The sequence below is a fragment of the Stomoxys calcitrans genome, chromosome 1 (assembly GCF_963082655.1).
Source record: "Stomoxys calcitrans chromosome 1, idStoCalc2.1, whole genome shotgun sequence".
NCBI lineage: Eukaryota > Metazoa > Arthropoda > Insecta > Diptera > Muscidae > Stomoxys > Stomoxys calcitrans.
Genome location: NC_081552.1, coordinates 225,707,946 through 225,734,772, shown reverse-complemented (window position 1 = coordinate 225,734,772; position 26,827 = coordinate 225,707,946). Strand labels below are relative to the sequence as shown.

Below are 26,827 nucleotides of genomic sequence, written 5' to 3'. Positions count from 1 at the left end.
CAATGTTGGCCGTGGGTGCGTATAATGACTATTCGATAATTATACCGACACTCATACGCCACCTTGGTCGAATCATAACAGAAATAATGGTAAAGGTAGCCTTGAGTAGCTTTCAATCATTTTAGTAACCCGGACCTGAAGGAATATTTTCGGCGTTACCATAGAAGCAGGCCGACTATATGACACCCCAACTGGGAATTTTGTTCACTGCTTGTCCAGAACTTGCATCAACTCCACAAGCCTGGCAGAATGCAAGGGTGGTATTTATACCCAAGCTCGGCAAGGCAAGTTATGCGACACCAAAGGCCTACAGACCTGTAAGCCTTACGTCCTTTCTACTCAAAAACATGGAACGTGTTGTGGACACCATGATAAAGAGTAGGACATCCAGCGAAACGAATACAAACAGCATGCCCATGTGAAGGGAAGGTCGGTGGAGACCGCACAGCACGAGATTGTGCATAAAATAGAAGAATGCTTCGATGCCAAGACGTACACATTAGCGGTTTGCATTGACATCAAGGGGGCGTTTAACAATATGCGGACCGACACACTGATCCAATCCTTACAACAGTGCCGGGTGAACCGGGTCCTGGACTGAAGATTTGATAAACCATAAGCTGAGAAACAGGTGGATGAATTTTGAGTCCCATGACATCAATATAGGGGAGAAAGTGGCACAGGGCATGTCACAGGGGATATTTTATCACCAATTCTTTTGGGTGACCACCATAAATAACCTATTACGGATGCTGACTGAGAAGGGACTTGAACCCGTCTGCTATTCAGACGATGCTATAATACTTCTTAGGGGTAAGGATCCGAACCAGCTATACAGAAGGGCCGTAGAGATCTTGCATATGGCAAATGACTGGGCTGGACCCAGAAGTCTCAATGTTAACCCAGAGAAGATTAAAATATGCCTATTCACGAGGAAGTCAAAGTTGGGTCAATTTGATGCACCACTTTTCCTCAATAGAATGATTTCGATATCTGACAAGGTCAAATACTTAGGACTAATCTTGGATAGGAAACCAAATTGGAAGCGTCACATTCAGGAGCGTACCAAAAAGGCTTACAGATGTTGGGTTCTATGTAGACGGGCCATAGGCTCGAAATGGGGACTGAATTTGAAAAAAGTCAATACCTACTTACGCGTCTGTAGTTTGGTGGACTGCGATGGAGAAAAAGTGCAAGATAAGGATAATACAACAGATTCAGCAATCCCCCGGCAGCCGGATGTACGCACTAGAATGACCCGATGGAATATTCATCGGTAAGGACTGCTACCTCAGAGTACGTGTTCGTCCTTTTTTCGTCATGGGAAAGGCATATCTCGAAGTGCCATCTCCGCAAGCTTCAGGTCCGTGCCGGGTTTGAAAAAAACCCCGGATCCTGTTTTTTGTTCAGTTTGCCTCCATCATTGAGTCCAGGCCATGTGATAGGGCGATCCTCGTGGTACTGGACCTATCGAAGGCATTCGACATGGTCAACCATGCCAAATTACTTGAAGACATGGCCAACACGTCCCTCCAGCCAGGCCTGAAACGCTGGGTCACAAATTATCTGTGTGGTCGACAGTCATTTGTGGAATTTAGGGATAGAAAGTCGAAACACAGTAGAGTGAAACAGGGAGTTTCCCAAGGCGAGGTCACTGTTTAAACTCTACCTATCCTCCATTCCACATTTTGCACAAGATCGCGCCAACACCTTAGCTCTAACCATTCAAAATGTCAAGGAGATATCTCTACATTTTCATTTCCATTTTTATACCCACCACCGATGGATGGTGGGTATACAGACCCTTAAATAGGCCGATCCATATAGACCGATCCATACAGACCGATCCATATAGACCGATCCATACAGACCGATCCATATAGACCGATCGCTATAGACCGATCCATGTAGACCGATCCGACGATTTAAGGTCTTAGGCCATAAAAGCCACATTTCTTATCCGATTTTACTGAAATTTGGAACAGTGAGTTATGTTAGGCCCTTCGATAACCTTCTTCAATTTGGCTCAGATCGGGCCAGATTTTGATATAGCTGTCATATAGTCCGATCTCTAGATTTAGGGTCTTAGGCCCATAAAAGCCACATTTATTATCCGATTTCGCCGAAATTCGGGACAGTGAGTTGTGTAAGGTCCCTCAATATCTTTGTGCAATTTGGTCAAGATCGGTTCAGATTTGGATATAGCTGCCATATGGACCGATCTCTCGATTTAAGGTTTTTAGCCCATAAAAGGCGCATTTATTGTCCGATTTCGCCGAAATTCGGGACAGTGAGTTGTGTAAGGCCCTTCGATATCCTTTTTAAATTTGTATCAGATCGATCCACATTTGGATATAGCTGCCATATAGTCCGATCTTTCGATTTAAGGTTTTGGGCCCATAAAAGGCGCATTTATTGTCCGATTTCGCCGAAATTTGGGACAGTGAGTTGTGTAAGGCCCCTCAATACCTTTGTGCAATTTGATCAAGATCGGTTCAGATTTGGATATAGCTGCCATATAGACCGATCTCTCGATTTAAGGTTTTGGGGCCATAAAAGGCGCATTTATTGTCCGATTTTGCTGAAATTTGGGACAATGAGTTGTGATGGGCCCTTCAACATTCTTCATCAATTTGGCTCATATCGGTCCAGATTTGGATATAGCTGCCATATGGACCGATCTCTCGTTTTAAGGCTTTGGGCCCATAGAAGGCGCATTTATTTTCTGATTGCGCCGAAATTTTGGACAATGAGTTGTGTAAGGTCCTTCGATATCCTTCTTCAATTTGGATCAGATCTGTCCAGATTTGGATATAGCTGCCATATAGTCCGTTCTTTCGATTTAAGGTTTTGAACCCGTAAAAAGCGCATTTATTGTCCGATTTCGCCGAAATTCGGGACAGTGAGTTGTGTTAGGCCCTTCGATATCCTTCTTCAATTTGGCTCAGATCTGTCCAGATTTGGATATAGCTGCCATATAGTCCGATCTCTCGATTTAAGGTTTTGAGCCCATAAAAAGCGCATTTATTGTCCGATTTCGCCGAAATTTGGGAGAGTTGAGTAGTGTAAGGCCCTTCGATATCCTTCTTCAATTTGGCTCAGATAGGTCCAGATTTGGATATAGCTGCCATATAGACCGATCCGCCGATTTAAGGTTTTGGGCCCATAAAAGGCGCATTTATTGTCCGATTTCGCCGAAATTTGGAACAGTGAGTTGTGTAAGGTGCCTCAATATATTTCTGCAATTTTGCCAAGATCGGTTCAGATTTGGATATAGCTGCCATATAGACCGATCTCTCGATTTAAGGTTTTGGGGCCATAAAAGGCGCATTTATTGTCCGATTTTGCCAAAATTTGAGACAGTGAGTTGCTATAGGCCCTTCAACATTCTTCTTCAAGTTGCTTCAGATCGGCCCAGATTTGGATATAGCTGCCATATAGACCGATCTCTCGATTTAAGGTCTTAGGCCCCTAAAAGGCGCATTTATTGTCCGATTTCGCCGAAATTTGGGACAATGAGTTGTGTCAGGCCCTTCGACATTCTTCATCAATTTGGCCCAGATCGGTCCAGATTTGGATATAGCTGTCATATAGACCGATATCTCGATTTAAAGTTTTGGGCCCTTAAAAGGTGCATATATTGTCCGATTTCGCCGAAATTCGGGACAGTGAGTTGTATTAGGCTCTTCGACATATTTCTGCAATTTGACACAGATCAGTTCAGATTGGGATATAGGTGTCATATAGACCTATATCTCGATTTAAGGTTTTGGGCCAATAAAAGGCGCATATATTGTCCGATGTCGGCGAAATTTGGGACAATGAATTATGTTAGGCCCATCAACATTCTTCATCAATTTGGCCCATATCGGTCCAGATTTGGATATAGCTGTCATATAGACCGATATCTCGATTTAAAGTTTTGGGCCAATAAAAGGCTCATATATTGTCCGATGTCGGCGAAATTTGGGACATTGAGTTTTGTTAGGCCCTTCGACATCTTTTTTCAATTTGGCTCAGATCGGTTCAGATTTGGATATAGCTGCCATATAGACGGATCTCTCGATTTAAGGTCTTTAGCCCCTAAAAGGCGCATTTATTATCCGATTTCGCCGAAATTTGGAACAGTGAGTTGTGTAAGGCGCCTCAATATATTTCTGCAATTTGGCCAAGATCTGTTCAGATTTAGATATAGCTGCCATATAGACCGATCTCTCTATTTATGGTTTTGGGCCCATAAAAGGCGCATATATTGTCCGATTTCGCCGAAATTCGGGACAGTGAGTTGTATTAGGCTCTTCGACATATTTCTGCAATTTGACACAGATCAGTTCAGATTGGGATATAGGTGTCATATAGACCGAACTGTCGATTTATGGTTTTGAGGCCATAAAAGGCGCATTTATAATCCGATTCATCCAAAATTTGGGACAGTGAGTTGTATTAGGCTCTTCAACATTCTTCATCAATTTGGCTCAGATCGGTCCAGATTTGGATATAGCTGTCTTATAGACCTATATCTCGATTTAAGGTTTTGGACACATAAAAGGCGTTTTTATTATCCAATGTCGCCGAAATTTGGAACATTGAATTGTGTTAAGCCTTTCGAAATCCTTGTTTAACTTGTTTAAACTTTTATTAGTTAATGAAATAATTACATATTCATATAAACTGTATACGGCAAAAAGCCCCTTTTTAGGTTTTTCTGTAATTTTTCCCTATTAACTTTGCCAACCACTGTTAAAACCACAATGAAATATTGTCAGATGGAATCAATAAGTTGTCATTTTGCGGAACGTCAAAGCGTAAAAGCGCATTAGTAATTGCCAGTTCGTCAATGTTCCATGCTAGGAGGAATCGATCAATTGATTACAAAACACAATGCTGTGACAATATTTTAACTTACCATTAATGAGTTGCAGTAACTTTTGATTGGCAAGTCCATTTGATTTGGTCTTCGATTATTACAACTGAAATTAGAGAAAAAGTGCAAAGTAAGCTAAGTTGAAAGGTAACACATACATACACAGTCAGTTCTATAGTTCAACAACTTTCTGTATCTGTGATATCGAATAACAAAAGTTCTCAACAAAGTGTTTGTGCCGTTTCCGTTTGCTGAAGTTACAGCAAATGTAAGGCACTATGCTTTTGACTTTTCCATCGCATTGTCGTAGAAAATCAATACCATAGCACTAATGCCATGGCAGATGAGAGAAACTAGAAATGTTTACCGTGCAATTTCGCTTTCATGACATCAAAGTAAAGAACGCGTTCAATGTGAATAAAAAAAAATAATTCTTCACAATGACAAAGGGTTGAGGGATGCATGGAGCAATGAAGAGCTAAACAATAATGAATGAAAATATTTGTATACCCTACACCACTACTGTGGTACAGGGTATTATAACTTAGTGAATTAGTGTGTAACACCCAAAAGGAAGAGTGATAGACCCATGCATAAGTATACCGATCGACTCAGAATCACTTTCTGATTCGATTTAGCTTTGTCCGTCTGTCTGTCCGTCTGTCCATGTTAATTTGTGTACAAAGTACAGGTGGCAGTTTTCATCCGATCGTCTTTAAATTTGGTACAAACATGTTTTTCGGTCTAGAGACGAAGCCTATTGAAATTAAAAAAAATCGGTTCAGATCTGGATATAGCTCCCATATATATTTTCATCCGATTTTCAGTAATAATGCAATAAAATAGTCACTTGTCAACGGATTCTCTTGAAATTTGGCAGGAAGGACTTTTTTACGACTCTTGACATTACTGGTGAGTTTCATGGAAATCGGTTCAGATTTAGATATAGCTCTCATATATGTATATCGCCCGATTTTCACTTTAAGAGCCACTGCAAGCGCATTTATTGACCAATCTTGCCAAAATTTTGCAAAACGCTTTCCTCGATGACTATCACAATACACATAGAGTTTGGCTAAAATCAGATCAGATTTAGATATAGCTCCCATATATATGTTCGTCCGATTTTCAGTAATATTGCAATAAAATGGTCTTTTGTTAACAGATTTTCTCGAAATTCAGCAGGAGGGATTTTCTCTAGACTCTTATTATAACTGGTAAATTTCATTGAAATCGGATCAGATTTAGATATAGCTGTCATATATGTATATCGCCCGATTTTCACTTTAAGAGCCACAGCAAGCGCATTTATTTACCAATCTTGTCAAAATTTTGCAAAACGCTTTCCTCGATGACTATCACAATATACATAGAGTTTAGTCAAAATCAGATCAGATTTAGATATAGCTCCCATATATATGTTCGTCCGATTTCCAGTAATATTGCAATAAAATGGTCTTTTGTTTACAGATTTTCTGGAAATTCGACAGGAGGGATTTTCTTATGACTCTCAATATTACTAATGAATTTCATTGAAATCGGTTCAGATTTAGATATAGCTCTCATATGTATATATCGCCCGATTTTTACTTTACGAGCCACTGCAAACGCATTTATTGACCAATCTTGCCAAAATATTGCACAACGCTATCCTCGGTGACTATCACAATATACATAGAGTTTGGCCAAAATCAGATCAGATTTAGATATAGCTCCCATATATATGTTCGTCCGATTTTCAGTAATATTGCAATAAAATGGTCTTTTGTTAACAGATTTTCTCGAAATTCGGCGGGAGGGATTTCCTCAAGACTCTCATTATAACTGATGAATTTCATTGAAATCGGATCAGATTTAGATATAGCTGTCATATATGTACATCGCCCGATTTTCACCTTAAGAGCCACTGCAAGCGCATTTATTCACCAATCTTGCCAAAATTTTGCAAAAAGGTTTCCTCGATGACTATCACAATGTACATAGAATTTAGTCAAAATCGGTTCAGATTTAGATATAGCTCCCATATATATCTTCGTCTGATTTCCAGTAATATTGCAATAAAATGGTCTTTTGTTAGCAGATTTTGTCGAAATTCGGCAGGAGCGATTTTCTCTTGAATTTCATGGAAATCGGTTCAGATTTAGATATAGCTGTCATATATGTATATCGCCCGATTTTCACTTCAAGAGCCACTGCAAGCGCATTTATTGACCAATGTTGCCAACATTTTCCAAAACGCTTTCCTCGACGACTACAACATTATCTGAGAAGTTTGCTCGGAATCGGTTCAGAATTAGATATAGCTCCCATATATACGTTTGTCAGATTTTGGGTAATTTGCCATAATGTTGTCATTTGTCAACTATACTCTGTTTGCCTTCAAAAGACTTCTTTGCTGGAGTTTTTTCATCCATTCTGACAACATGACCTAGCCAATGCAGCCGTTGTATTTTGATACGTGTAACAATGTTATCGTCGTCATACAGCTCGTGGTTCATACGACGCCCATATTCTCCATTAACTCAAATTGATCCATATATTATACAAAGAATCTTTCTCTCAAACACTCCAAGCACTGCCTCGTCAGCTTTCACAAGTACCCTTGCCTCAGAACCATATAACAACTCGGGTGGTATCAGTGTCTTGTAAAGTGTAGTCTTCGTCTGTCGAGAGGTGGCTTTGCTTCTAAATGCCTACTTAGTCCAAAGTAGCATCTGTTTGCCAGTATTATTCTTCGTTTAATCTCAAATCTAGTGTCATTCGTTTCGGTTACGGCGGTGCCCCGAGGTAGATAGAGTTGCTTAAAGTTGTGGTTTCCACCTTTCTCCATTTTCTTTATCTGCTCGGTTGTACAAGGCTTTTTGGTAGTTGAAACCATCCATTTCGTCTTATCTCCATTTACTGCCAGACCCATTTTCACTGACTCTCTTTCGATTCTTTCAAAGGCTGCATTTACTACTTCCGGTGGGAGACCTATGGTGTCGATGTCGTCGGCATAGACGAGTAGCATGTGTTCTCTTGTGATTAGTGTGCCATATCTATTCACACCTGCATCTCGTATAATCTTCTCCAGCAGGATATTAAAGAGATCACACTATAGGCTGTCTCCTTGTCCGAAACCTCGTTTGGTATTAAATGGTTCGGAGAGATTATTTCCTATTCTTACTGAGGAACACGCATCAGGTTAGGTTGAATGGGTCACCCACCAAAGGTGAGTTCATTCCGAGGCCAATTTGGCTCGCCTGTGGTAAAAAAGAAAAAGACAGGAGGAGTGGAGAAACCCGAGCGGGAGGTGAAGAACAGCCAGTCCCTACGCAAGCACGGACCTACCTACGCCGCACCCTGTGTCACCCCCCCGTCGGAACCATCCTGCTCTCTCAACAAACCTCAGGAGAGATATCAGAGCTACTTTCGCAAGTTCACCCAGATCACAGAAGAAACGGCTCCCCAGAAAGGAGAGCCTACGTCTCTGCAGACCCGGACACGAACAAAGCAAGTGCTCAATAGTTTCCTCCTCATCCTTATGGAGGCAACGACTACAGAAGTCATGGTGCGGTATCCCCATGCGCGTCGCCATGAGGCCTATGGCCCAGTGTCCGAAGGCCAACAACGCCCTCGTCCTCCTCCGGCCATAGCGCCTTCGCAGTCCGGCAAGCATCTACCGTGTCCCACCTCGCCACCGACGCCACCCTGGCCATCCCCTTTACTGTGTTCAACAGCTCGACAAATGGCACGTAGGCAAGACCGATGACTGGTCCGCCCGGCGCAGACGAAACGCCAACAACTCCCTCGTCCTCCTCCGGTCAATGACCGGTCATAGCGCCTTCGCAGTCCGGCATCCATCTACCGTGTCCCACCTAGCCACCGACGCCACCCTGGCCATCCCCTTTACTGTGTTCAACAGCTCGACAAATGGCACGTAGGCAAGACCGATGACTGGTCCGCCCGGCGCAGACGAAACGCCAACAACTCCCTCGTCCTCCTCCGGTCAATGACCGGCCATAGCGCCTTCGCAGTCCGGCAAGCATCTACCGTGTCCCACCTCGCCACCGACGCCACCCTGGCCATCCCCTTTACTGTGTTCAACAGCTCGACAAATGGCACGTAGGCAAGACCGATGACTGGTCCGCCCGGCGCAGACGAAACGCCAACAACTCCCTCGTCCTCCTCCGGTCAATGACCGGCCATAGCGCCTTCACAGTCCGGCAACCATCTACCGTGTCCCACCTCGCCACCCTGGCCATCCCCTTTACTTTGTTCAACAGCTCGACAAATGGTACGTAGGCAAGACCGATGACTGGTCCGCCCGGCGCAGACGAAACGCCAACAACTCCCTCGTCCTCCTCCGGCCAATGACTGGTCATAGCGCCTTCGCAGTCCGGCATCCATCTACCGTGTCCCACCTAGCCACCGACGCCACTCTGGCCATCTCCTTTACTGTGTTCAGTAGCTCGACAAATGGCACGTAGGCAAGACCGATAACTGGTCCGCCCGGACCTCATGCCCTGGAACCCATGTCGGCGTCACATCGTAAGTCCGGAGGCTATCCAGGTATTCCAAACAGTTCGCCACGCATCTCGACCTCACCATCCTCGACCCCATCCTCCGCCACGCATATCGACCTCACCACCCTCGACCCCAAGACCTAGAGTGCCGCCATACTGTCCACATAAAATCCGAGTTTTGAGGGCGGTAAGCCCCTTGCCAGAATTTCTCTTGCGTCTACTGCAATGGCACAGACCTCTGCCGGAGTCATCCTGCAGGGTCGTATTAATTTTGCAGGGATACCAAACTCAGACCACAATAGCGCAGAGGTTAGCATGTCTGCCTATGATGCTGAACGCCTGGATTCGAATCCTGGCGAGACCATGAGAAAAATTTTCAGCTATGGTTTTCCCCTCCTAAAGATGGCCACATTTGTAAGGTACTATGCCATGTAAAATTTCTCTCCAAAGAGGTGTCGCACGCCGTTCGGACTCGGCTATAAAAAGGAGGCCCCTTATCATTGAGCTTAATAGTTGAATCGGACTGCACTCATTGATATGTGAGAAATTTGCCCCCGATCATTAAAGGGCAAATTTTGCATTTTTGCCAGTGCCACCTGACATCTCACTGAGACTCTTCTCTCGAAAATCACTGACTGCTCGCGACTGCATTTGCAGCTACTCCACATAAAAAAGGGGTTTTCCACCATCTGCAACCTGAGGACGCGTCCGGTAGCTTTCCGCTAAGTTTCCCGTGATAACGGGGGACACCACACAAGTCGGAGCTCAAAGTTCCAGCCTGTGTGGTGCTCATAGCTACCCCGTGTCGGCTGATCACCTAGGGTTCTAGAAAATTTTGCATATAAACCGGACAACAATTCAGCTACTTCTATTCCAACATTTCTCAACGATATCTCATCTGTTGGAGGCCTCTGCGCTACAGAGGTAAGCATGTCCGCTTATGACTCTGAAAGGGGTCCAATCCTGGCGAGAAAAACTGAAAAAAAATTTCAGCGGTGGTTATCACCTCCTAATGCTGGCAACATCTGTCAGGTACTCTATCATTTGGTATGGCAGCCATGTAAAAACTTCTCCACAGAGGTGTCGCACTGCGGCACGCCATTCGAAGTCGACTATAAAAAGGAGGCCCCTTGTGTTTTAACATCAATCGAATAGCACTCTTTGATATGTGCACAGTTTGCCCCTGTTTCTTAATGGAATGTTCATGGGCAAATTTGCATTTTATCTCATCAAGTTCAAAGAATGACTTCTTAGTTTTCTGTCTCCCTCTGGGTTTCCCCATTTGGTATTACTTAAAAAAGCACCCTTAGGCCCTTGAGTACAATAGCAAATATATTTCTAAACTTTTATATGGGGGGGGAAAAAATCATTGTTTCCAAGGATACCAAAATATTATCATATTTCTATCCTTTCGAACTGCCTTCTTTGCTTCTCAAGTATTCAGATTAAGGCACTCGTTCGCTTGACTTATGCACCAATTCTGTGAGTTGCCACCTACGCACACACTTTTCTTAATCTTTTGATAATGCTGCCTAATAAAATGTTTGTGTAATACATGGACATAATTTTTATTTCTTTGATTTAAGAGATTTCGCCGTTGGTCATAATGGTGCCAAGAGTATTTCATGGTCTCATGGTCATAATGCAAACAGATGTAGGGACAGAGGGACGCAGGGATGTTTGGACGAACGTTTACGGATTGTCAAATTATGCTTTTCAAATATTTATTTGGTTTCTGCGTTTGTTTAATGTTCGTGTCTTTACTTTCACTTGCAGTGATCCTGCGGTAAATGCCCTCAAGTTTCTCGATGTGGTTAACATGAAGGATACATCACAGAAATCCCAGTTTTACAAAGTCACATTAATGGAGAGCATGCCGCTTATACCAAAGGTAAGATAAATGTAGTCAAATATAAACATAGAAGCAAAAACATTGAAACCACACAGACACTAAAACACGCACACACACACCCACACACACACACCCACACACACATACAAGCACAAATGTACCCTGCAAACGTTTTCGTTAAGGGCTTGCAGAAAAGTTAATCTTTAGACAAAAGTTGAGTTGCCAAAGTGTTTTAACAGTTGCCTTCACTAATCTTTTCAAAGATGTTATGCCAAGGAAATTGGGTAACTCGAAATACGTTAATCTTTTACTAGCGGTTATGCTACCCAATCAAGGTTATATGGTACTAACCAGAAAGATGCAACCTTTACTCATGAACATTCCACTAAGGAGCAGGGGCAAACTTCTCACATATCAATGAGTGCAATGATTGGAGGCCTCCTCCTTTTTATAGCTCAGACCGAACGGCGTGCCGCAGTTCGACACCTATCTGGGGAGAATCTAGCATCTGTAAGCCGTAAATATCCACAAGCTGACTGAGCAAGGATTTGAACCCTTCTGCTATGCAGAAGATGTTATTACACTCTTTGGGGGTAAGGATCCAAACCAGCCATGCAGAAGGGCCGAAAAGTTCTTGCATATGGCATATGACTGGACTAGACCCAGAGGTCTCAATGTTCACCCAGAGAAAACTGAAATATGCCTGTTCACTAGGAAGACCAGGGTAGGCCACCACATTTCCTCAATAAAAGGATTTCGATATCTGACAAGCTGAAGTACTTAGCAGTGATCTTGGACAGGAAACTTAATTTGAAGTGTCACTTTCAGAAGCGTACTGAGCAGACTCACAGATTTTGGGCAGTATGTGGGCCGTCTACATAGGCTCGATATGGGAACTGAATTCGGAACAGAGCACTGGCTCTATAGGAGAGTGATTAGACCAATACTTACTTACGCCTCAGTAGTTTGGTGGACTGCTATGGAGAAAAAGTGCAACATAAGGACCATACAACAGGTTCAGAAAACATGTTGTCTTAGTACAAGCGCAGCGATGAGAACCACGCCTACTAAGGCACTGGAGACTATTCTAGATATCGGACCCATTGACATACAGTTTAAAGGCGAGGCAGCCACTGCGCCTAAGAAACATAAGGCGACGGCAGAATGAATTAAGGATGGGAGCAGCTAATACCAATGGCGGTATAGTCGAGGCGACGATAAAAAACCCGGAAGGAAGGAAAAAAGATTCCGATCGGATACCTGAAATGAACCTTAAGGTCAACTAGGGCACTGCAGACTATTCTAGATATCCCACCCATTGACATACAGATTAAATGTGAGACAGTCACTGCGGCTATGAGACTTAGGGCGACTAGAGAATGGATTGAGAATGGGAGCAGCTCATACCAATGGCGGAATAATCAAGGCGGCGATAGGAAACCTGGAAGGAAGGAAAAAAGTTTCCGATCGGATACCTGAAATGAACCTGGAGGTCAACTAGGGCACTGGAGACTGTTTTAGATATCCGACCCATTGACATACAGTTTAAGTGTGAGGCAGTCACTGCGGCTAAGAGACTTAAGGCAATGGAAGAATGAATTGAGGATGGGAGCAGCTCATACCATGGCGGTATAATCGAAGTGACGATAGGAAACCTGGAAGGAAGAAAAGAAGTTTCCGATCAGATACCTAAAATGAACCTTGAGGTCGAGTGCTAGGCACTGCTGCCAGCGGCACAGTCTTGGACTGACGGTACCCTAATATTGCCATCTCGGTGGATAATGCACTGGCTCTATAGGAGAGTTAATTAGATCAATACTTACTTACTCCTCAGTAGTTTGGTGGACTGCTATGGAGAAAAAGTGCAGAAAAAGGACCATACAACAGGTTGAGAAAACATGTTGTCTTGGCATAAGCGCAGCGATGAGGACCAAGTCCACTAGGGCACTGGAGACTGTTTTAGATATCCCACCCATTGACATACAGATTAAGTGTGAGGCAGTCACTGCGCCTAATAGACTTAAGGCGATGGAAGAGTGAATTGAGGATGGGGGCAGCTCATACCAATGGCGGTATAATCAAGGCGACGATAGGAAACCTGGAAGGAAGGAAAAAAGTTTCCGATCGGATAAATAAAATGAACCTTGAGGTCGAGTGTGAGGCACTGCTGCCAGCGGCACATACTTGGGTCGAAGGAACCCTAGTTTTGACATCTGGAAGATCATGTTACACGGATGCATCAAAGCTAGAGGAGAGAGTGGCCCTAGGGGCCCACATTGAGAAAACAGGGACTGAAATCTGTTTTTAACTGTCTGACTATAATACGGTCCTGCAGGCGGAGCTCCGGGCAGTCCGTGAGGTGGTGTGGTACTAACCCGAGCACGTCGAGTGTGAACAACTTTACAGACAGTAAAATTGTCATAAGGGCAACAACAAGCAGGACACAAACAGTCTTGCAGTGTAAGAAGGAGATTAACTCCTTCTCTAAGGATGGCATAATCTGCATAGTTTGGGTGCCGGGCCATAACGTAGTAAGGGGGGAATGAAAGGGCAGACGATGTGGCACTGAAGGCCAGAGGATGCAAATGCAAAATTTTGCCCATGAACATTCCACTAAGGAACAGGGGCAAACTTCTCACATATCAATAAGTGCAGTCCGATTCAAGTTTTAAGCTCAATGATAGGGGCCTCCGTTTTATAGCCGAGTCCGAACAGCGAACCGAGCAATGCGACACCTCTTTGGAGAGAATTTTTATATGGCATAGTACCTCACAAATGTTGCCAGCATTAGGAGGGGAAAACTGCCGCTGAAAATTTTTTTTGATAGCCTCGCCAGGATTCGAACCCACGCGTTCAGCGTCTTGGTCTACGATGGCCTCCTAGGCCAGAGGATTGCCGTCGATAAACTTGGCCTTTTGGATCAACGCAGTCCGAGTTTAGGGCGTGGGCGACGAACGCGAATGTTACACCGGGGAACAGCGAAACAGTCGGTAGGACGGCGAAAATCCTATGGGGTGATCCGGACCGGGAGAGGACGAGGCTTTTACTGAAGGGAAGTATGAAAGAGGTCAGTATAGCTTTTGGCATCATAACGGGACACATAAGACTACGAGCTCTCTTATGGAAAAACGCTTCGGCTAGTGATAGCATGTGTAGGGCATGTGGCGAAGACGATGAGACGTTGGACCATTTCCTTTGTCATTGCTCAAGAATTAAAATCGGGAGATCGGTTTATATGGGAGCTATATCCAAACCTGAGCCTATTTGCCTATTTGCAATCCTCAACGACCTACATCTATAAGAAGTATCTGTACAAAATTTCAATCGGCTAACTTTACGCATTCGATCCCTATCGTGATTTGGAAAGACGGACGGTCGGACAGACAGGCGGACGGACGAACAGACAGACAGACAGACAGACGGACGGACAGACGGACGGACGGACAGACAGAGAGACAGACAGGCAGACGAACCGACAGACAGACAGACGGACTGACGGACGGACAGACGGACGGACGGGGGCAGACAGACGGGCAGACGAACAGACGGACGGACAGACGGACAGACAGGCAGACGAACAGACAGACAGACAGACGGACAGACAGACGGACAGACGGGCGGACGGACAGACAGACGGACGGGCAAACAGACGGGCATACGGACGGGCAAACGGACGGGCAAACGGACGGGCAAACGGACGGGCAAACGGACGGGCAAACGGACGGGCAAACGGACGACGTGCAGCTCGACGGCACTTCTCTGGTCTTCACTACCAAATCGTCTGGCCTTTCAGTCCCCCTTACTCCGTTATGGCCTGGCACATAAACGATGCGGATTGTGCCATCCTCAGGGAACGTAAATCTCCTTCTTATACTGCAAGACTGATCGTGACCTTTTATATATATATGATCGTGTCCACCTATGACGCTCAACGCCTGGGTTCGAATCCTGGCGAGACCATCAGAAAAAATGTTCTGCGATGGTTTTCCCCTCCTAATGCTGGCGACATTTGTGAGGTACTATGCCATGTAAAACTTCTCTCCAAATAGGTGTCGCACTGCGACATGCCTTTTGGACTCGGCTACAAAACGGAGACCCCTTATCGTTGAGGTTAAATTTGAAAAGGACTGCACTCATTGATATGTGAGAAATTTGTCACTGTTTCTTAGTGGAATGGGCTTAGGGGCAAAATTTGTATTTTTTACTGTCCGTAAAGATGTTCACAGTCGACGTCCTTGCGTTAGTGCCACACCACCTCAGGCATTCCCTGATCGCCCGGATCTCTGCCTGCAGGACCGTTTTATGGTCAGGCAGTCTAAAACTGTTGGAGGCCGCCGTAGCGCAGAGTTTAGCATGCCCGTCTATAAAGCTCAACGCCAGGGTTCGAATCCTGGCCAGACCATCAGAAAAAATTTTCAGCTGCGGTTTTCCCCTCAACATTTGTGAGGTACTAAGCCATGTAAAACTTCTCTCCAAAGAGGTGTCGCACTGTGGCATGCCGATCGGAACCGGCTAAAAAACGGAGACCCCTTATCCTTGAGCTTAAACTTGAATCGGATTGCACTCATTGATATGTGAGAAGTTTGTACCTGTTCCTTAGTGGAATGGGCTCAGGGGCAAAATTTGTATTTTTTACTGCCCGTAAAGATGTTCACACTCGACGTCCTTGCGTTACTGCCACACCACCTTAGGCATTCCCTGATCGCCCGGATCTCTGCCTGCAGGACCGTTTTATGGTCAGACAGTCTAAAACTGATGGAGGCCGCCATAGCGCAGAGTTTAGCATGTCCGTCTATGAAGCTCACTGCTAGGGTTCAAATCCTGGCCAGACCATCAGAAAAAATTTTCAGCTGCGGTTTTCCCCTCAACATTTGTGAGGTACTAAGCCATGTAAAACTTCTCTCCAAAGAGGTGTCGCACTGCGGCATGCCGTTCGGAACTGGCTACAAAACGGACACCCCTTATCGTTGAGCTTAAACTTGAATCGGACTGCACTCATTGATAAGTGAAAAGTTTGTCCCTGTTCCTTAGTGGAATGGGTTCTCACTGTAGATACCTCAGGTATTAAAACATCGATAATGAATACAAAAATGTTCGCTGGGTTTTTTCTCGCTTTAGTTTTAAAATTCCCACAGGTATTGAGAAAGGGCCAAGATGTGATACCTTTTTTTCGGCCACACAAAGTACATCGTAAAAAGGATTTAATTTTGTAACAACAGGATATTAAAACAACAACAGCTGAAAATGATTGTATTTTTGGGAAAGAAGAAGGAGGCCGCCATAGGCTGAGGGAGAGTGCCTGCTTTAGCCACAAATGTACATCCACAAATTGCCATGGCACAATTGGGAATGAATGAGAGGAATGAACAAATTTTGCCATAATGTAGCCAAAAATTGTGTCGAAGGCTTCTGTTTTCTTGTGCTATAAAAAAAAACCGAAACTTTTCTTTGTTCTGGCTGTAATCGTTTATTTTCACATCTTCGCTTTTGTTTTGTTTTTGATTCCTTTAATACCTGCTAAAGATGGAGCTGAAAGCCCTTAGGGACAAAGGCTGCAATTCAACAATACTCACACACACACACGCACCAACACCCACACTAACGCTCAGACACTCCCACTCAAATGAAGCCTTTCCTTTCACCACACCTTATTGATGTTCTGGGCTGGTGGGATTTTTTTTATTCTCACATTCTTTTTTTGTTTGGTTTCTTTTTTACAGAAATTATGGTGGCAGAACCTGTGGCCCATGTTACAATCGGAAATTAACAACGGCGAAGTGCTAGCAGCTGTTTTACACCCGGTCCTTACTTTACTGCAGGATGCATCAAAGCCTGAATATGAAAGTGTAATGGCGCCAACAATGAAGTGAGTTTACGATTTAATTACCCGATAAATACCACACAGTAGTGGGCCCCCGTCAGAACTTTGAATGAGCTCAATAAATGAGTGTGGCAAATGCAAATACCCACACATACGAACATGCATGCAGACAATTTTGTACAACTTATCCAACCGTGTTTATTAAAGCCACAAATCCCTCTTGGGGTTGGGAATTTTTGGGTTTGCGTAAAAAAAAATATATCATTAAAGTTGGCCAAATGCTTTTTGACACGTTTACTGTTTTCCTGCTTGTGTGTGTGTGTGTGTGGGCTTTTTGTTTTTATTTGACAACGGAATTCGTACTTTATGGTCTGCTGCAGCAGCATCGCAGCATCACAGGCGGCAATTATGGGCAAAAGTGGCATTTAAAAGTTCAAATGTTTTAATTTTGCATGAATTCTCGTCATTTTATATTTAAACCAGTAGGCAAAGGCAAAAGTCGGGCGGTGACAACTTTATAATACCCTACACCTACCTTATAAATACAAAGTGTGAGCTATATATAATTCTGAGCCAATTTTGATGGACCTCGGCGGATATTTTCAGATGTTTGACAAATAACAAGAAATTACCCAAAATCTGACGAAGATATATATGGGAGCTACATCTAAATCTAAGGCGATGTTGACCAAAGTTCTTAGATATTGTGGTAGCTATCGAGGAAAGCGTTGTGCACAATTTTGACAACATTGGTCAATAAATGCGCTTGCAGTGGCTCTAGAAGTGAAAATCGGGCGATATACATACATGACAGCTATATCTAAATCTGAACCGATTTCTATGAAATTCACCAGTAATATTAAGAGTCATAGGGAACCCCTTTCTGCCAAATTTCGAGAGAATCGGTTAACAAATGAGCATTTTATTGCAATATTTCCCAAAATCGGACGAACATATATATGGGAGCTATATGTAAATCTAAACCGATTTCGACCAAATTTTATGGATATTGTGGAAGTCGTAGAGGAAAGCGTTGTACAAAATTTTGGGAAGAATGGTTAATAAATGCGCTTGCAGTGGCTCTTGGAGTGAAAATCGGGCAATATACATATATGGCAGCTATATCCAAATCTGAACCGATTTCTGCGAAATTCACCAGTAATGTCGAGAGTCATATGAAAATCCTTCTTGCCAAATTTTGAGAAAATCGGTTAACAAGTGACCATTTTATTGCCTTATTACTGCAAATCGGACGAACGTATATATGGGAGCTATATCCAAATCTGAACAGATTTCTATGAAATTCACCAGCAATATTTAGAGTCATAAGAAAATCCCTCCTGCTAAATTTTGAGAGAATCGGTTAACAAATTACCATTTTATTGCAATATTTCTTAAAAACGGACGAACATATATATGGGAGCTATATCTAAATCGCAACCGATTTCGACCAAATTGTGGAAGTCGAAGAGGAAAGCGTTGTACAAAATTTTGGGAAGAATGGTTAATAAATGCGCTTGCAGTGGCTCTAGGAGTGAAAATCGGGCGATATACATATATGGCAGCTATATCTAAATCTGAACCGATTTCTATGAAACTCATCAGTAATGTCAAGAGTCATAAGAAAATCCTTTCTGCCAAATTTCGAGAAAATCGGTTAACAAATGGCCATTTTATTGGCTTATTTCCCAAAATCGGACGAACGTATATATGGGAGCTATATCCAAATCTGAACCGATTTATATGAAATTCACCAGTAATGTCAAGAGTCATAAGAAAATCCCTCCTGCTAAATTTCGTGAGAATCGGTTAACAAATGAGCATTTTATTGCCTTATTACTGCAAATTGGATGAACATATATATGGGAGCTATATCTAAATCTGAACCGATTTCTATGAAATTCACCAGCAATATTTAGAGTCATAAGAAAATCACTCCTGCTACATTTTGAGAGAATCGGTTAACAAATGACCATTTTATTGCCTTATTACTGCAAATCGGACGAACGTATATATGGGAGCTATATCCAAATCTGAACCGATTTCTATGAAATTCACCAGCAATGTCAAGAGTAAGAAGAAAATTCTTTCTGCCAAATTTTGAGAGAATCGGTTAACAAATGACCATTTTATTGCCTTATTACTGCAAATCGGACGAACGTATATATGGGAGCTATATCCAAATCTGAACCGATTTCTATGAAATTCACCAGCAATGTCAAGAGTAAGAAGAAAATTCTTTCTGCCAAATTTTGAGAGAATCGGTTAACAAATTATCATTTTATTGCCTTATTACTGCAAATCGGATGAACATATATATGGGAGCTATATCCAAATCTGATTCGATTTCTATGAAATTCACCAGCAATGCCAAGAGTCATAAGAAAATCCTTCCTACCAAATTTCGATAGAATCGGTTAACAAATCACCATTTTATTGCCTTATTACTACAAATCGGACGAACATATACATGGGAGCTATATCTAAATCGGGACCGATTTCTACCAAACTTTATGGATATTGTGGAAGTCGTAGAGGAAAGCGTTGTACAAAATTTTGGGAAGAATGGTTAATAAATGCGCTTGCAGTGGCTATAGGAGTGAAAATCGGGCAATATATATACATGGCAGCTACATCTAAATCTGAACCGATTTCTACGAAATTCACCAATAATGTCGAGAGTCGTGGGAAACCCCTTCTTGCCAAATTTCGAGAGAATCGGTTAACAAATGACCATTCTATTGCCTTATTACTGCAAATCGGACGAACATATATATGGGAGCTATATCCAAATCTGAACCGATTTTTTCCAATTTCCAAAGTCTTCGTCTATAGGCTGAAAAACATGTCCATACCAAATTTTAAGACGATCGGATGAAAACTGCGACCTGTAGTTTGTACACAAATTAACATGGACAGACAGACAGAGGGAGAGACAGAAAGACAGACGGACAGACAGACAGACGGACGACAGAAGGACAGACAGACAGACGAACATGGCTAAATCGAATCAGAAAGTGATTCTGAGTCTATCGGTATACTTATCAATGGGTCTATCTCTCTCTTCCTTTTGTGTGTTACAAACAAATGCACTAAGTTATAACACCCTGTACCACAGTAGTAGTAGTGTAGGGTATAGCAAAAACTTCAATTTAATTTTTCGAATGAAAAATCTATGATTAATTTATTTATGTCAATTCACTGCTTTTGCAGATTTTCCAAAGCAACGACCTTGCATAAATTAAATTCACAGATTTTTCATTAAATGCAATGGATTTGTTTTTAGCAAAAAAAAAACACGGGTAAATTTTGGCTCAAAAGTAGGGGTTAGTGTTCGATGGGTAAGAGTTTCCAATGAATCGATCGCATAACGCTGTGAAATCAAAGAGGTGGAATCTATTAAACCCATGGTGAATTCGACACGGTCAACCATGTCAAACGATTTGAGGACATCGCCAACACGTCCCCTCATCCAGGCTTGAAATGGTGGGTCGCGAATTATCTGTGTGGTCGAAGCATCGTAGAATGAAACATGGAGTTATCCAAGGCGGGGTGATATCTCCCGCACTGTTTAACCTCTACCTATCCTCCATTCCACAGACGGCATTGAGATGGTATCATATGCGGAGGAGGAGGTACGATAATGCCAACAGGCCCCTCACCCATTGTTGACGTCTGCGATAGGTTGAACGTCTACCTCAACGAGCTTGCCTCACATTTCGCTGCAAGAAGATATCTGCCACCTAATCTTCAGCCACATTGTTCACTACAAATACGCGTGAGGTAAATGCTGAGCTGAATGTGATGGTCAATGGAGAAATGAAAGTACTTGGCGTCACATTTGACAGCTCTTACATATTCTCCCCACAGGCCACAGCAATTTGCGATATCACTTGCCGGCAACACTACTTGGGGTGCAGACAACGAAACCTTGTTGACCACGTACAAATCAATTGGCCGGTCTGTGGTAAGTTATGCAGCGCCAGTGTGGTCTCGTCGGCTTTGTGACACGTAGTGAAATAATATTCAGATCTATGATGCCCTCTATAGACTCAGGAAGTATAATCAGGAGATCGGTTAATATGGGAGGGAGGCTTAATATGGGAGATTATGGACCATTTTCGACCATACTTTGCACAGTTGTTGGAATTCAAAATGAAACACCTCATACAAACTTTCAGCCAAATCAAATAAGAACTGGCTCGTCTAGAGGTTCAAGAAGTCAAGATCATAGATCGGATTATATGGCAGCTATATCAAAACATGAACCGATATGACCCATGTACATTTCCAACTGACCTACACAAATAGGAAGAATTGGTGCAAAATTTCAAGCGCCTAGCTTAATTCCTACAAAAGTTAAGATGCTTTCGACGGACGGAAAGACTGATGCACATGGCTTAATCGACCCAGAATGTCAAGACGATCAAGAATATATATACTTTGTCGGGTCTCTACTATATAACTCGATGTGCTCCAAACAGAACAACCTAATAAATAAACCCACCATCCAATGGTTGAGAGTACTACCAACTAAATTTCCCATGAACATTTTGCTAAGGAACGGTGGAAACTTCTTCCATATCAATGTGCATAATCCGTTTAAAGTTTAATATCAATAATAAGGGGCCTCCATTTTATAGCCGATTGCGAATGGCGTGCCGCATATCGATACCACTTAGTAGAGAAGTTTTAACATGGCAGGCTACCTCGCAAATGTAGGTATTAGTAAGCGGATAACCACCGCTGAAAATTTTTCGGATGATCACGCCAGAATTTCAACCCAGGCGTTCGGCTTCATAGGCAGACATGCTAACTTCTTGGCCACGGTGGCCTCCTATGGTTAAAGGTATAAAAAGAAAAAATACCCCTAACATAAGTCATTGTGCCAAACTTCAGTGAAATCAGATTATAAATGCGCCTTTTATGGGTCCAAGACTTCAAATAGAGATATCGGTCTATATGGCAGCAACAACCAAATCTGGACCGATTTGGGCCAAGTTACAGAAGAATGTCGAAGGGCCTAACACAACTCAGTGTCCCAAATTTCGGCGACATCGGGCAATAAATGCGCCTTTTATGAGCCCAAAACCTTGAATTGAGAGATCGGTCTATATGGCAGCTATATTTAATTCTAGACCGATCTGGGCCACATTGAAGAATAAGGTAGAAGGTCTTAACAAAACTCGCTGTCCCAAATTTCGGCTACATCGTTCAATAAATGGGCCCATAACCTTAAATTGAGAGATCGGTCTATATGGCAGCTATATCCAAATCTGAACCGATCTGAGCCAAAATGAAGAAGAATGTCGAAGATCCTAACACAACTCAGTGTCCCAAATTTCGGCGACATCGGGCAATAAATGCGCCTTTTATGGGCCCAAAACCTTGAATTGAGAGATCGGTCTATATGGCAGCTATATCCAAATCTGAACCGATCTGAGCCAAATTGAAGAAGAATGTCGAAGATCCTAACACAACTCAGTGTCTCAAATTTCGGCGACATCGGATAATAAATGCGCCTTTTATGGGCCCAAAATTTTAAATAGAGAGATCGGTCTATATGGGAGCTATATTCAAATCTGGACCGATCCGGGCCAAATTGAAGAAGGATGTCGAATGTCCTAACACAACTCACTGTCCCAAAATTCGGCGAAATCGGATAATAAATGCGCCTTTTATGGGCTCAAAACCTTAAATCGAGAGATCGGTCTATATGGCAGCTATATCCAAATCTGGACCGATCTGTGTCATATTGCAGAAGTATGTCGAGGGGCTTAACTTAACTCGCTGTCCCAAATTTCGGATACATCGGACAATAAATGCGCTTTTTTTGGGCTCAAAACCTTAAATTGAGAGATCGGTCTATATGGCAGATATATCCAAATCTGGACCGATCTGAGCAAAATTGCAGAACTATGTCGGAGGGCTTAACTTAACTCACTGTCCCAAATTTCGGCGACATCGGACAATAAATGCGCCTTTTATGGGCCCAAAACCTTAAATCGAGAGATCGGTCTATATGGCAGCTATATCCAAATCTAGACCGATCTGGGCCAAATTGAAGAAGAAAGTCGAGGGGCCTAACACAACTCACTGTCCCAAATTTCAGCAGAATCGGATAATAAATGTGGCTTTTATACGCCTTAGACCCTAAATCGGCGGATCGGTCTATATGGCAGCTATATCCAAATCTAGACCGATCTGAGCCAAATTGAAGAAGAATGTCGAAGGGCCTTACACAACTCACTGTCCCAAATTTCATCAAAATCGGATGATAAATGTGGCTTTTATGAGCCTATGACTAAATCGACGGATCGATCTATATGTGGGCTATATTAAGATATAGCCCGATATAGCCCATCTGCAAACATAACCTGCCTATGGACAAAAAAAGGAATCTGTGTAAAGTTTCATCTCAATATCTCTATTTTTAAAGACAGTAACGTGATTTCAACAGACAGACGGACGGACATGGCTAGATCGTCTTAGATTTTTACGCTGATCAAGAATATATATACTTTAAGGGGTCGGAAATGGATATTTCCATGTGTTGCAAAAAGAATGACAAAATGAATATAACCCCATATATACCCCCTTTGGTGGTGGGTATAAAAAAGTTGGATAACATTTCTCAATAGCACTTACCCTTCAAAATTATGTTACGCTTCGCATCATCTTTGAAGAAGTACGGTCCAATGATGCCGCCAGCCCATGAACCGCACCAAACTGTGACTTGTTCTGGATGCATTGGTAGCACTTGCAATGCTTCTGGCTGATCTTCATTCTAAAATCAACAATTCTGCTTATTTACATAACCATTAAACCAAAAATGAGCTTCGTCGGTCAATGGAAGAAGCGCGCAATGGAGTGGCTTAACAGAGCAAGCATTTCGTTAATAAAAATTCAATTATTTTCGTTCGTTTGTAAGACGATTCATGGTTAAATTATAGATCAAACTAAAGATGTTTGACAGTGAAACAAAACACAAAACGTGCGTGAGCTGTTTAAACCAGTGTTGCCAAAAAGATATTAACTAAAAAATCGCCCTTTACATGCTTACAGATAAGAAAAAAACCAAACATATCATAAACTCAATTACCCATAGAGGCTGCTAGTTACACATATAGGCATATTCTATATAGACTCTCTAGCCTACAATCACATTCGTATCTAATACTAGTTCCACTTGTTTCCATCATTTCTCATGTATTACAGGATCATATTAAGTGGACCAAAATCCATACAAGCCACGGTCACTCTGCTGGAGAATTTACATTTTGTCATTGAGAAGACTCCACCAGCAGATATTGTAACAGACATAATGCCCATGCTGTTTTCATCCTTTGAAAGTTCAACCATACAAGTTCAGGTAAGTGTGGTAAAACAAAACTCCATCCAAAGCGGGAGGGGAGATGAGCTCAAAATGAAACCTATTGTAGTAAAACATGGATATGCAAACTACTTTTGTAAAATCATTAAAGGGGAATAGCAGATGCTTAAGAATATAACCCAGCATACATTTTAAAAAGAAATTGTGAAAGATACAAAATTAAGGTGGCAAAATGTCTATGGACGTTTGAATTTCGGTTTGGGTTATCAGATAAAGGTGCAGCAGATGCTGAATATTCAACAGGCTCCAAGAGTAGGTTGCAAAATATAACCCAGCATACTTTTCAAAATGAGATGAGCCAAATGTCTGAGGCAACAGTAAATTGATTACATTTGCTCTTTCCACTCATTTTGCCTCTTAAATTTAGTTTTAAATTTATCACTGGACATTGTTGGCTGGCTCCGTGTCAGCACTCTATTCAATAACAAGAAAATGAACTTTTCTGCTTACTGTAGATTTTTCCATTCCTCTGGATTCTTTTGAATTTCTGCAAACGACTATAAATTGTCATTCACCATGCACTTGAGTTTAGGGGTTTTATGCATACCAAACAGCATTGCAAACAAGAGCAATTTCCTTGTAGGCAAAAACATGACTACTTTTACTTTATCAAAGGGAATGAAAAAAAAAAAAGTTGCTTTGGGATTTTAGAAGATTACATCATGTAACCAAAGTGTATGCAAATGCAAATTTTGCCCCATGAACATGCCACTGAGGAACAGGGGCAAACCTCTCACATATCAATGAGTGCAGTCCGATTCAAGTTTTAAGCTCAATGATAAGGGGGACCTACTTTTTATAGACGAGTCCGCACGGCGTGCCGTGAGAAGTTTTTACATGGCATAGTTCTTCACAAATGTTGCCAGCATTAGGAGGGGAAAACCACCGCTGAAAATTTTTTCTGATGGTCTCGCCAGGATTCGAACCCAGGCATTCAGCATCATAGGCGGACATGCTAACCTCTACGCTACGGTGACCTCCAAAGTGCACACATTCTTGAAAATTAAAAGAATCTTTGAAGAAAGCGACAACAGCAGCTAGTGTAGCATCCAAGGAGGAATCGTCAACACCGCAAGTGTCCAGTGTCCAGTGAGGAAAAGTGGTTCCACTGCTGGCTGCGTAAGGAAGCTCATCATGACAAACACTAACGAATCTTGCGAGGATGAACTCTTGGCAGAATCAGAAGACGAGGCCAACACAACAGTGGTGGAAGTTCTGAATCCTGACTAAGGTTCGGTTTCTCCAGATAAATCCCCATCTTTGTAAGGCCGCTTTGGCGGCACTAAAAGTCCTTCTGATGGCAGGGGGATTTTAAACACCCAGGAACCATGGGTGTGTGAAGGAATGGTTCGTGGACTAAGATCTTTATGACAAACACTAACGAATCTTGTGAAGATGAACTCCTGGCGGAATCAGAAGACGAGGCCAACACAACAGTGGCGGAAGTTCTGAATCCTGACTAAGGTTCGGTTTCTGCAGATAAATCCCCATCATTGTAAGACCGCTTTGGCGGCACTAAAAGTCCTTCTGATGGCAGGGGGATTTTAAACAACCAGGAGGAATGGTTCGTGGACTAAGATCTTTATGACAAACACCAACGAACCTTGTGAAGATAAACTCCTGGCGGAATCAGAAGACTAGGCCAACACAACACTGGTGGAAGTTCTAAATCCTGACTAAGGTTCGGTTTCTGCAGATAAATCCCCACCATTTTAAGGCCACTTTGGTAGCACTAAAAGTCCTTCTGATGGCAGGGGGATTTTAAACACCCAGGAACCATGGGTGTATGGAGGAATGGTTCGGGGACTAAGATCTTTATGACAAACACTAACGAATCTTCTGAAGATGAACACCTGGCGGAATCAGAAGACGAGGCCAACACAACAGTGGTGGAAGTTCTGAATCCTGACTAAGGTTCGGTTTCTGCAGAAAAATCCCCATCATTTAAAGGCCGCTTTGGCGGCACTAAAAGTCCTTCTGATGGCAGGGGGATTTTAAACACCCAGGAACCATTGGTGTATGGAGGAATGGTTCGGGGACTAAGATCTTTATGACAAACACTAACGAATCTTCTGAAGATGAACTCCTGGCGGAATCAGAAGACGAGGCCAACACAACAGTGGTGGAAGTTCTGAATCCTGACTAAGGTTCGGTTTCTGCAGATAAATCCCCATCATTGTAAGGCCGCTTTGGCGGCACTAAAAGTCCTTCTGATGGCAGGGGGATTTTAAACACCCAGGAACCATGGGTTTGTGGAGGAATGGTTCGGGGAATAAGATCATCATGACAAGCATAAACGAATCTTGTGAAGATGAACTCCTGGCGGAATCAAAAGACGAGGCCAACACAACAGTGGCGGAAGTTCTGAATCCTGACTAAGGTTCGGTTTCTG

The 26,827-nt window shown here is 42.8% G+C and overlaps 1 protein-coding gene across 4 annotated transcripts in view; it reads left to right on the top strand.

The window, feature by feature from the left end:
* The window catches only part of LOC106092978 (SCY1-like protein 2), a 157,938-nt gene that overhangs the window by 41,060 nt on the left and 90,051 nt on the right, over window positions 1–26,827 (top strand). For all 4 annotated transcript variants that reach the window (XM_059360935.1, XM_059360933.1, XM_059360934.1 and 1 more), the window contains exons 10-12: window positions 11,146–11,260; window positions 16,942–17,087; window positions 24,261–24,414. In XM_059360935.1, coding sequence (XP_059216918.1) covers window positions 11,146–11,260; window positions 16,942–17,087; window positions 24,261–24,414 — 415 coding nt within the window. The remainder of the gene's footprint in view (window positions 1–11,145; window positions 11,261–16,941; window positions 17,088–24,260; window positions 24,415–26,827) is intronic.